This window comes from Phyllopteryx taeniolatus, chromosome 3, assembly GCF_024500385.1.
Source record: "Phyllopteryx taeniolatus isolate TA_2022b chromosome 3, UOR_Ptae_1.2, whole genome shotgun sequence".
NCBI classification, from domain to species: domain Eukaryota; kingdom Metazoa; phylum Chordata; class Actinopteri; order Syngnathiformes; family Syngnathidae; genus Phyllopteryx; species Phyllopteryx taeniolatus.
The window spans coordinates 10,814,858-10,827,626 of NC_084504.1; the positions used below are offsets into that span (position 1 = coordinate 10,814,858).

The 12,769-nt window shown below is 39.4% G+C and overlaps 2 protein-coding genes across 3 annotated transcripts in view; one reads left to right on the top strand and one right to left on the bottom strand.

Moving 5' to 3' along the window:
* The window catches only part of si:ch211-51h9.7 (uncharacterized protein LOC558400 homolog), a 15,638-nt gene continuing 2,869 nt past the window's right edge, over positions 1 to 12,769 (bottom strand). The window contains 3 exon segments of the mRNA XM_061769273.1: positions 1 to 155; positions 631 to 667; positions 669 to 954. Of these exon segments, the coding sequence (XP_061625257.1) occupies positions 1 to 155; positions 631 to 667; positions 669 to 954 (478 nt within the window).
* The window catches only part of LOC133475744 (outer dense fiber protein 2-like), a 27,961-nt gene continuing 16,401 nt past the window's right edge, over positions 1,210 to 12,769 (top strand). Inside the window, exons 1-6 of one of the 2 annotated variants that reach the window (XM_061769089.1) lie at positions 1,210 to 1,914; positions 4,399 to 4,497; positions 4,993 to 5,117; positions 8,310 to 8,433; positions 8,830 to 8,961; positions 12,516 to 12,590. In XM_061769089.1, the coding sequence (XP_061625073.1) occupies positions 1,813 to 1,914; positions 4,399 to 4,497; positions 4,993 to 5,117; positions 8,310 to 8,433; positions 8,830 to 8,961; positions 12,516 to 12,590 (657 nt within the window). In that variant the 5' untranslated portion in view covers positions 1,210 to 1,812. Of the gene's footprint in view, positions 1,915 to 4,398; positions 4,498 to 4,992; positions 5,118 to 8,309; positions 8,434 to 8,829; positions 8,962 to 12,512; positions 12,591 to 12,769 lie in introns of both variants that reach the window. The other variant, XM_061769088.1, reaches the window with a different exon arrangement.

Below are 12,769 nucleotides of genomic sequence, written 5' to 3' on the forward strand. Positions count from 1 at the left end.
TCAGTTGATGAAAGATTTGGGGGTGACGAGCAGGCTGGAGCCATAGTCTTTTCTCAGCAGGTGGTCTAGGATGAGAGCCAGGAAGGTCTGGTCTGAAGACTCGAACGTGGACGGCGTAATGGTGGCAGGCCCTGAGCTCGGTTGGAAGGCCCAACCTTGAATGACAAAGTTTCTCAAGAACTTAAAAAGAAATAAAGAAATGCTGTTTGGTATTAACTTTAATTAAAAAACAAACGTGCAGAAATTTAAAATCCGGTTTTTTTTTGTTTACAAAGTTTTTATTGTAAACGTTTTGGGGTTATGAGAAACATTTTCCCAAGTTTGATTTGTTAAAATATTTTTAATTAAAACATTTAAAAGTGAATTACGTTTTAAGTTTCAAATGTTTACCCCCAAAAAAACTTTTCATAATGGCTGAATATGTATATAGAAAGCAAATAATTTAAAAGAGTTTGTGAAATGTTTGGAAAAATATGAAACACTTGTACTTTTTGGGGTAGGTTTAATGATTTTGGTGTTAAAAATTATAAAACTTTTTTTTTTTTTTAAGCATTCGAAAATATGTTTTGTTGGAAACGTTTTTTTTTCGTCCCAGTATGGGCAGCGGACGTTGTAATGGCCACGACCCACCTAAGTGCGTTCTACACCGCGGGCATGAGGCCACCGTTTGTCCACGAGAACCCGGGGAACCAGGAAAGAGCTCCGCCGGCCACGTCCCCCCTGCGGAAGGTGACCACCTCAAACTGGAGGCCGTGCGGGTTTTCGAAGATCTGGACGTGCACCCGCCGGCCCCCCGCCAGTGTATCGTTGCGGCCGGACAACGTCATGCGGCTGTGCACTGTAGCGATGGTGTCCGCGCTGGAGGCCAGTTCATGTCCGCACGCCCGGCACGGGATGAGCGTGTCGGCGCTGGTTGTCTTCCCCGCCTTGGTGGCAGCACACGCCGCGGCGGGCCTGTGCACGGCGGCCACGAGTAGAGAAACACACGAAATTATTTCCATTTTACGTTAATCTCGAAACGCGGAGGCCTCAGTGCGACACAGTCGCGTATGGATACACCCGTCGCCAAGCAGCTAGCGCGGGCGTTAGCACCTTTTGTTTTTAGCATCGACAACCATAATTCCGAAGCAATTAACCCCCCACAAACCTCTCCCCCCCCCCCCCCCCCCCCAATTTAGACAGGGGTTTCAAACAGGGGACGTTATGCACAGGTTTACAAAAACACCTCCACCGATTAGCGATGGAATTTATCGGATTTGTAGCGATCTTCTTTACTACTATTTTTATGCCAGGTCATACCCGGAGGTGTGACTTTTCCCTCCGAAACTGCGTAGTTGATAAACATGACGTCATGATTTGATATTGCAACTTCCAGAAAAGCACGCTTGCTTTATTTGAACCGCTTTTTAACCTAAACCACCAATACAATATTTGATGAATATGGAAATAACTGCATTTGTTTTTTGTCTGCAAATGTCCTACTGGCTGCGTTTTAAAACCTTATCCGTCGCTGAGTGTAGGAGTAACTACGGGCAACGCGTCACCGCCAATCACAGAGCCCGATTCTTGAAATTGACTAATCAGAGTGCGCGTATGTTATTCCTCACCACCAATCAGGAGGCGTTGGTTTGTCGTTCCGCACACTAGTCTGCTCGATGGAAGAGTTTGTCCGTAGTTGTCACTATTACGTTTGAAGAAAAAAAAAACTTAACTAGTTGAATAGTGATGTTGTTGTTTTTTAATTTAAAAACGGATCCGGGAGGCTTTTCATTTTGGTAAAATTCGTAATGTTGAATTTGACGTCGGGAAAGAATGAGAACAAAACATTCTCCTCCTCCCGTGCACGTCCACGTAGTGGAGAGCACACCGGTTCACGTTCATATGAGAAGGAGCCCCAGCAGGACCCCGCAGACGGTGAATACAAAATATATTATTAGTTGTATTTATTATCTAAAGAAGTAACTGTCTGTCCGCTTGAACAATTGAATTAAAGTATAGTTTGTTCATGCGCAAGAAAGCCCAGAGATCATGCAGTTCGACATCATTTATTTCATACTGTAGTGATAATCAGAATTAGGCTAGACTGTGCTAGACCGTATTATTACTATACTATGCCAGACATTTACTAGACTACTACTATACTAGACTATGCTGGATTAGACTATGATAAAATAGACTATTACTGTATGAGGGTATGGAATATTAGACTATGCTGGACTAGATTGCTAAACTCTTGCTGAACTAGACAATGGTAGACGAGACTATTACTATATCACATCTGGCTTGACCAGACTATTACTTTATTACTTTACTATATTAGACTTGAGTCTAGTCTAATAGTCTAATAAAGTTTAATAGTATAGTCTATAGTAATAGTCTATAGACTATTTCCATAGACTAGACTATTAAATCACTAGACTATTACCATAATAGACTAAATATGATTAACTATTACTGTGGTTCACTAGATGATGACAGAGTACAATATTATTATACTATACTATAACACTATGCTAAACTACACTATTACTATGCTATACTAGGGCTGGCCAATTAATTGATTTAATTGATACATTTCTGTTTTTATTTATTATTTTTTTTTTTTGGTCAAATCGATTATTTTTCAAAAAATAGATGTTTCCCCCCCCACCCCCCCTAATCGGCTTACCTAGCAGCCTCTTTGCCCAAAAATGTTTATTAAAACCAGACAACTTACCTTGCATGTATCTGGAGTGACATATACTGTATGAGGGATTTTGTTTACATTTTCAGGGACAAAGATTCATTTTGTTTGGAAGCAGCACCTTTTGTTCATGTTAAATTCAGTGAGTTTTGTTGTTACATACTAATCCCAAAGGGAATATTTGTTTATTTATTGATTTTGAATTGTCAAACATATAAAATATCATTTTAAAGGTCCCATGCCATCAAAATATAAAAAAAGGTCTGTTATTTTTTGACATCAATGTTTTTTTTTTCTTTTTTCCCAATTGTATTCAGCAGCCTTTGAAAACCAAACTGCTTGCAAAACGGGAGGATTTGAAATCAGCAACGCTGTGACGTAGACTTGCCGATAAATATTCAAGTACCTGTGGATTAACTCAAATTCACGTAAAGCTGTGCCGCGACAGCCAATCAGCATAGAGAATACAGTGCATCACTCTCAACGTCCACAAACAATGGTGGATACAATAATCGTTGCGATTTATGGGTACCCGGCACTCCTGCTAAAAAAAAAAAGACGGGCTTGAGAATGATGAGCGTGGAAATTGAGGTATTTGATAATTACTACTTGTTTACAGCTGTCGGTTGTAGAAGCATATACATGTTCGGTGTGTGTGCTAATGCCGCAGTCATATTTGTCATCTTCAAATTAAGGTAAACAGTGAGCAAATCTATGCAAATCTTATTTATATATTGAATATTAATGAAAAATCTGGCCGTCTCATCTGCCAGGTGTAAAAGACTAACTAGAATACATTGAAAAAGGGAATCCTGGGTATTTCCAACCCAAATTATCTTACAAAACCAACAAAAGACATCAAAGATTATAAAAAATAAATAAAATGTAAAAAAAAGATGTCATGGGACCTTTAAACTATAACAGTTGTGTTTGAGGGTCACTTTCTCCAAGTTTTGAGTCATCATGTCATTTGCTATTTCTTTTTATGAAAAGGGATTAGATTATAGGGACTCGATTATGATCAGAAATCAGATATTTGGGTGGGAAAAAAATCGAGGGTTTAATTTTTATTTATACTAGACTATCACGGCACTAGACTGTTGCTGTACTAGACCATGCTAGACTAGACTATTTTATAACCTTAAGATAACCTTAAGATCAGCCGTCTACCTTGTGTCAACCTCTCAGCTCCCTCCAGCCACTCGTGTCTTTTCCAGGTGTTCCTCGTTGTCTCGTCATTTTGCTTGTATTTATTTACCTGCTTCCCTGCACTTGGGTTCTCCACATTTTGCCTTATTTCACACACCACAAAAACCTGACCCTGACACCCTGTTTCAGCTTTTTTTGAAACATATTGCAGGCATGAAATTCAAAATGAGAGAATAGTGGCAAAAAAAACAACGGTCATCGTTTTGAACATTCAATATATTGTCTTTGTTCTGTATTCAATTGAATATAGATTAAAAAAGCATTCGGAAATTCTTATATTCTGTTTTTATTCATGTTTTACACAACGTCCCAACCTGATTGGAATTTGGGTTTGTACTGTTATTGTACTAGACGAGATTACTATTACTGGGCTAGACTATGCTGGATTTGACCTTTACTGTACTAGACTCAACTATTACTGTACTAGATGTGAATATTACTGTACCGGACTATCCCAGGCTCAAGAATTGCTGTCCTAAACTATGATTGCATTTGTTGTTGTGTAGGAAAGGAGTAGAGATGTTCAGGCGAGAGCCGATCGTGGGAGAGCAACAAGTCGAGCCCCTTGGATCCCTCCTGGAATCTCGTCCTGCAGACGAGATCAGGTTTCATGTTTTCATGTTGTTTAAACATCAGTATATTGTATGATTTATGTCTTATTCAGTGTTGCCACAGTTACCTTGAAAAAGTAACTGAGTTACTTTACCGATTACTTGATTTCAAAAGTAACTGAGTTCGAAAAAAGTAACTTTTTAGTTACTTTCAGCAGCTGCCAAGTGGCAGGAATATCACTTATCCACAGTACAAAAAAAACCATTGGCTTAACTGTACCCATTACTTGGTAATGTACGCCACACAAGTTACAGTTATAGCAACATGAACCAATAGCTTAAATATTAGTGTAGTTGAAGCCACATGAAATCAGCAGCTTAGTGCAGATATTGCTGGTTAGAAAAATTAGCTGTAGTCTGATTTCTCTCCTGGGGAAAGTAATGCATTACTTTGCTCGTTGCTCAAAATGGCAGAATTTTGGAGTTACAAAGTAACGCGTTACCGGCATCACCGGTCTTATTTGTCTTGTGTTTACGTTTTGCATTCAGAGAAGCCGAGCGCAGTCAGAGAACGTCTGGCGGGAAAGTGACGAGCAGGACGATGACGCAACGATATTGAGGAAGAACCTCAGCCTGCTGCTCAAAGAGCAACAAAACAGCCAGCGTACAAACAAGTAACACTCAATAAACAATACAAGTGCTAAACTATGCTAGAATACAATATTATGAAATCAGACTGTCTTAGACTATTACTGCACTAATGTAGACTTGAAAATGATGATACTACACTGTACTATTAATATACTATACTAGATGATGCTAGAGTAGACCATTACTAGACTCGACAATGCTAAAATAGACTATTACTATGCTACACCAAACTATGATAGACGATTATTATGCTCAACTAGACGAACCTAGACAATTACTTTACTCAACTGGACTATACTAGACTAGACAATTATGACATTAGACTAGTCTAGGCTCGGCTATTAATAGACTATAGCTCTACCACACTAGATTATCCGAGACTATTAATTCACTCAACTGGACTAACACTGTATGACTGTTACTATACTCGACTAGACTGTGCTAGAATTGACCATTACTCTACTTGACTCAGACCAGAGTACTAAAATATAAAATACTAGAGTAGACTATAGCGTATCAAGACTATAGAGTAGACTGTGCTATACAAGACTATTACAATCCTAGGCTATTCCTAGTAGACTATGCTAAACTGTCACTGTAATTGAGTAGACCATGCTACACTTGTCACTAAACTATTACCAGACTAGATTGTTAGACTAGACCATATACAGTATGTCACACTCAGGCTCACGGGCCAAATTTGGCTCACGATGTAAATTTATTTAGCCTGCGAGACCATATCAAATGTGTATTAGAGCTGGCCCTCCCAGTATATAGCGACTGGACCGCTAATACTACAAATCCTAGAATTCTTTGCTAGTGTGTTGGCATGTCAGTGGAGACCGGCAAGCGCCCCCTCCATTTCTGCCGCAGTCATTAGCGACCATGCTACCAGTCTCCTCGGGCAAATTAACACCCCCCCCCCCCCCTTCCCAAAAATGGCCAAACAAAAGATGGACAACAGGAGCTTTCAAGACGGGTGGGAGGCAGATTATCTGTTCATAAAAGTAAAGGACAGACCTGTTTGTCTTGTGTGCAGAGCAGACATGGCTGTAATGAAAGAATATAACCTAGCTTGAATAAATGTTGTCTTCGTGCTGTTTTTCAACTCTTAGGCAGGGACTGTTAATTGTTTAAAGGATTCTTATTGAAGGACATTCTTATTTCTTTGGGTTGTTTTGTTGTTGACCACATTTTAACAAAACATATTTCTGTTAAAAAGAAACTCGAAAGGCTACAGATACAAAGAGGCAAAATCATTTATTGTATCTATTTAAATAAACAAATACCACCAATCTGGTTCTTATCGCAAATTTGATTCCTCGTTTATAATCTTAAAATTTGCTTCGTCCAGATTCGGTGTTTAAAACTTAAGTTTTAAGTTTGTTTTCATATGATAAAGTTTAACATTACATACAGTATCTGTCGAGAAAAACAAGCGCAATCGCAAACAATTTCCAATAAATATTGCGACTTTGTCCCAATTTTACATTTTGGGCAACTGTAGATTTGTTTGACACCCCTGGAGTAGATTATTACTATACTAGAATATATTGAACAAGACTATTTCTCAACTAGACTATGCCAGACTATTACTCGATGACTAGACTATCACTGTATTATAGTAGACTATGCAGCACTAGACTATTACTAGACTGTTAGACTAGACTATTACTATACTAGACTATGTTAGAGAAGACGATTCCTGGACTAAAATAGACTAGACTTTCCACTGATCTGTTTGGCTATATTGGATCAGCCAATATTTTACATGTTATGCATTTATTTTGTGATCGCCTTTAATGTCTTAATTCATGTATCTGATTGATCGGATCTGTGAATTAAGATATTACAGCCGGTACAGTCTTGTTTACTCTGAGGATGTTCCGTGCTTCTGTTGTGAATGTTTGAAACCAAAAGCTATAGTTTATTTTTAGCCCTGTCGTGTGTCTTGTGAGCAAAAAAAGCTGCATGTAGGCAGAAGTTGCGCCTCCGCATCTCCATCCATCCAAATCACAAATCTAATAGCATTCGTTTTAGATTTGTGATTGACCTGGTAAAAAAAATGGTATTTAAATGTTTATTTGCGTCAAAAAAATACCATCTACAGTATGTATGTTATTTATTGAATTGTAGCATCTCTTTAATTACGAAAATGAATGGTTAATGTTGGCGTAATCACTTCAAAATAGTTGTCCACGCATTTTGTCGCTAGATGGTAAATTCTGCCTATTCACATCCACCCAATCACAGGTGCAAGCAGCCGCAATGTTGCTTATGAATTAATATGGAAGTAGAAGCGATGTCGGCGTGCAAAACATTTGGTTGGGGTGGGCGGTCCGTTTGCGATGACTGACCGCCAAACATTTGTTGGGGGGTGGGGGATGGCGGACGCACAGCCAATTGGATTGGTTTTGTTGTGCCAATATCAACCAATGAATTAGAAAATACACAGACAAAAGAAGAAGAAAAAACAACAACACCTGTATCAGAATTTCCCCATGTTATATGGAAGAAAACATCTTCAATGAGGAGCTGTAGTCCTCCTCCCCTTTTCCCTTCTTGTTAATGAGCAACAAACAGTTATGTTTATTTTGTATATTATTTCTTTACAATAGTGTTTTTTCATTTATTTCTGTATTGCACTATATTTATTTTTAACCACACTCTGATAAAAATGTAAGTATAACTTATTTTGGGCTGGAACGGATAGATTGTATTTCCATTCATTTCAATAAGAAACATTACCTCGGTTTACAATCGTTTTGGGTTCCAATCAGGGTCACGGAACTAATTCAGTTCGCAACCCAGGGTTCCACTGTACACAGTATATAAACAAATTATTTAAATCGATATATTGCTCCATCTTGTGATTGGATTGGTGATTGGATTATTTAAATTTGCTAATCAGTGATTGGCCCCAAAAATCCTGATCGCGTAAAACTTAAAATAGACTGTGCCGGACTATTAAAGTACTAAACGAGAATATGCTATACTAGACTATTACTATACTAGACTTAGCTATGCCTGACTATTAAAGTACTTTACCAGAATATGATAGACTAGTAGACTATACTAGAATATGACAGACCAATATTATACTAGAGACTATTTCTATACTAGTGTTGACATTGTGCCAGACTGTTGCTGGACTTGACTAGACTAGTCTATATGAGAGGTCTTTTAGCTCTGAACGAGTTTGGTCTGCATGTCAGAGGGCAGGTCCAGTCGTCGGAGACGGAGGTCCTTCTGCGGGCCCTGGTGGAGGCCGAGGTGGATGGTGTGGCGGTGGCCAACCAACTGACCTCCTTCAAAGAAACCCTGGACAGCTTGGCTAAGGTAACTCGTCATCCATCTTGTCCTTGGCTGTAGACCTTTTCACTGTGACATCACACGTATTTCCAGGTAACAAAAACTCTGATTGCACCACTTGTAAACAGACCCTTCTATGTCATTTGACCAAGGCAAAGCGATTGAGAAAACAGGGGAAATGCCTTGAATGATGAGTTTCGCTTCTTCTCTTCAGCTGTGTGGGACGTGTCAGTCAAATATAAGATGTTATGTGAGGGAAATTGCCTGGAAGCAACTTGTAACACCAGGCATTTACATTTCAACAAGTTGTCACTCACTTTCTGCCACCTGGAAGTACCCTGGGGCCTATTGTTTACAAAAAGTATGAAAAGTTCTATATATGGTCAATGGCGGCGGACACTAACAAGATAGTGGACTCCGTAGGACAAGCATCCTTCCAAGCTTCAGACATCCACGCTCACACGGCGGCGTCAGCTTCTCACGGAGAAGATGGAGATCTTTGACAATACCAACCACAGCCTCAGGGACCTCCTCAGAGACTGGAGTCACCACCAGGTACAAACAAGGTTTTCAAGGCGTATGGTGCTAGACCATGCTAGAATAGTCTATGACGAGGCCAGACTATGCTAGATCTGACTATTACTGGACTATGCTACATTAGACTATTACTATACGCACTACATTAGACTGTTACTGTACTATCCTGTACTAGACTAGACTACTGCTTTACGTACTACAATAGACTGTTACGGCACTACCCTGTACTAGACTAAACTCTTACAATACTGGAATATGCGAGACTAGAGTATTACTGTACTAGACTGGTAGAGTGGAATATTACTGTATTGACCAATGTTTGACCAGACAATTAGTCTACTGGAGTAGTAGCCTTGACGGGTGTGGGTAAAAATGTCAATTTATCAATGCATTGCAATTCAATATTGATTCAGCAAATCCTCTCAATCGATTCACCTCCTGGCCAGTGAGACGCTTTATATGTGATTTGTGTTGTATGGACGGAAGCCGCACTCGACCAAACAACAAAATGGCGACTAAAGCAAGCAGCTGCGCAGCAGCAGCGTAAATTGAGCAACTTCTACTTTTAAATTTGATATTTGGGGTCATTTTGGATTCCGCTGTAAATACAGAACACAGGAAGTTGACAAAAGAGACTCAAACCATGATATGCAATACCAACATGAAAACACGTCAGAAGTCGCTGTACCGAAGCAGAGTTACGCTGAGTTAAGACAGCAGTTTTGGAGTCGTTGAAGTCTGCAGAAAGGATGGTGGCACTGACATGTGATGGTTGGACTTCCAGAGCGACTACTGACCCCTACGTACATAACCATGACTTCTCATTTCATTTCTAACGAGTAGGAATTAGTGTCAAATGTTCTGCAGACTAGAGCCTTGCAACGGAAGCCACACAGGGAGCAATAAAGCAAACTTGTTGACAGATGCAATAAAGGAATGGGCGTTGACAAAGCAAGTACTGACAATTGTCTAAGTGCTGCAAACATGCTACTTCTTTAGGTATTACTTAAAAACCATGCAAATAATAATTGTAACCCCAACCCTAATAGGTAAAGAAATATTGTTTAAGGATACATGCACTTTACTTTTTCAATATAGAGCTGTCACCATCATGTTTTTACTTTTATACTTCTTATGCACAAATAAGTTACTTATTTATATACTTGTACTATACTTATACTTACTTATATACTTACACTTACTTATACTATATACTTATAGTTAATTATTTTTAATAATTTTAATTTTTAATTACCATTTCCAAGAGGAAATAAAGACAACGTTTACATGCACTTTACCTTTTCAGTGTTTGTACACAACTGTCATATTTTTTTATTTTGTACTCCATATGCACAAATAACCTATGTGCACATTTTTAGTTTTAGAAGTTTTATTGCTTAAAAAATGTGACATGACGTACGAAATATATTTTTACATGGCACCAAAAATGTATATTTAAAAATTGTCAAAATTTACTCTTAATTATTTGTGTATTTCTACTTCTTACTGAAGCGATATTGGAACATTTTAGTTAGTATTGAATCGAATCGAATTCCAACGTTCGATTTGCAACCTAAAGAAGCAAGTTCGAATCTAATGTGAGGGTCTTAACAATCCTCAGCTATACTATACGACACTAGACCATTACTAGACTAGACTATGCTACAGGTGACTAGTATAGATTACTATAATACAACCCCAATTCCAATATAGTTGGGACGTAGTGTTAAACATAAATAACAACAGAATACAATGATTTGCAAATCATGTTCAACCTATATTTAATTGAATACACTACAAAGACAAGATATTTAATGTTCAAACTGATAAACTTTATTGTTTTTAGCAAATAATCATTAACTTAGAATTTTATGGCTGCAACACGGTCCAAAAAAGCTGGGACAGGGTCATGTTTACCACTGTGTTACAGCTTCAGCTGTTCAACAGTCTGGGGTCTCCGTTGTCATATTTTACGCTTCATAATGCGCCACACATTTTCAATGGGAGACAGGTCTGGACTGCAGGCATGCCAGTCTAGTACCCGCACTCTTTTACTACGAAGCCAGGCTGTTGAAACACGTGCAGAATGTGGTTTGGCATTGTCTTGCTGAAGTAAGCAGGGGCGTTGCTTGGATGGCAGCATATGTTTCTTCAAAACCTGTATGTACCTTTCAGCATTAATGGTGCCTTCACAGATGTGTCAGTTACCCATGCCATTGGCACTAACACAGCCCCATACCATCACAGATGCTGGCTTTTGAACTTTACGTCCATAGCAGTCCGGATGATTCTTTTCCTCTTTGGCCCGGAGGACACGGCGTCCACAATTTCCAAAAACAAAAAAAACAATTTGAATTCTCGTCGGACCACAGAACACTTTTCCACTTTGCATCAGTCCATCTTAGATGAGCTCGGGCCCAGAGAAGCCGGCGGCGTTTCTGGTTGTTGTTTATAAATGGCTTTTGCTTTGCATAGTAGAGTTTCAAGTTGCACTTATGGATGTAGCGCCGAACTGTATTTACTGAGATTGGTTTTCTGAAGTGTTCCTGAGCCCATGTGGTGATATCCTTTACACATTGATGTCGTTTTTGATGCAGTGCCGCCTGAGGGATCGAAGGTCACGGGCATTCAATGTTGGTTTTCGGCCTTGCCGCTTACATGCAGTGAGTTCTCCAGATTCTCTGAATCTTTTGTTGATATTATGGACCGTAGATGATGAAATCCCTAAATTCCTTGGAATTGTACGTTGAGGAACATTGTCCTTAAACTGTTCGACTATTTTCTCACGCACTTGTTCACAAAGAGGTTAACCTCGCCCCATCTTTGCTTGTGAGTGACTGAGCAATTCAGGGAAGCTCCTTTTATACCCAATCATGGCACCCACCTGTTCCCAATTAGCCTGTTCACCTGTGGGATGTTCCAAACAAGTGTTTGATGAGCATTCCTCAACTTTCTCAGTCTTTTTTGCCACCTGTCCCAGCTTTTTTGGAACATGTTGCAGCCATAAAATTCTAAGTTAATGATTATTTGCTAAAAACAATAAAGTTTATCAGTTTGAACATTAAATATCTTGTCTTTGTAGTGTATTAGTGTAGTGGTTAGCACATCTGCCTCACAGTTCTGGGGACCGGGGTTCAAATCCCGGCCCTGGCTGTGTGGGTTTTCTCCGGGCACTCCGGTTTCCTCCCACATCCCAAAGACATGCGTGGTAAGTTGATTGGTACTCTAAATTGCCCGTCGGTGTGAATGTGGGTGCGAATGGTTGTTTGTTTTCTATGTGTTCTGCGATTGGTTCAGGGTGTACCCCACCTCCCGCCCGAAGATAGCTGGGATAGGCTCCAGCAGCCCGCGACCCTAGTGAGGATAAGCGGTAAAGAAAATGGATGGATGGTTGAACATGGTTGCAAATCATTGTATTCTGTTTTTATTTATGTTTAACACAACGTCCCAACTTCATTGGAATTGGGGTTGTACAATAGACTATTACTATGCTAAAATGGACTATGATAGTTTAGACTGCTAGACAAGTACTAGTACATTACTACAGTAGTTGTTCTTTCTCCTTTCAGCAGAGGGAAGCAGAGAGACACTCTGAGGAGAACGAAGCTTTCAAGAGCAGACTGGCTGATGTTGAGGCTGAGAATATTGTGAGGACCATAACCAGCATAATATAATCATAAACACAGCCATAATCATCAACATAACCATAACTATAACCATCAACATAACAATTTCTACCACCACCAGCGCTATTAGAATAACCATTGTCATAACCACCACTGTAACAGTAACCGTCACCACCACCATGAACATAACAAGTCATCAC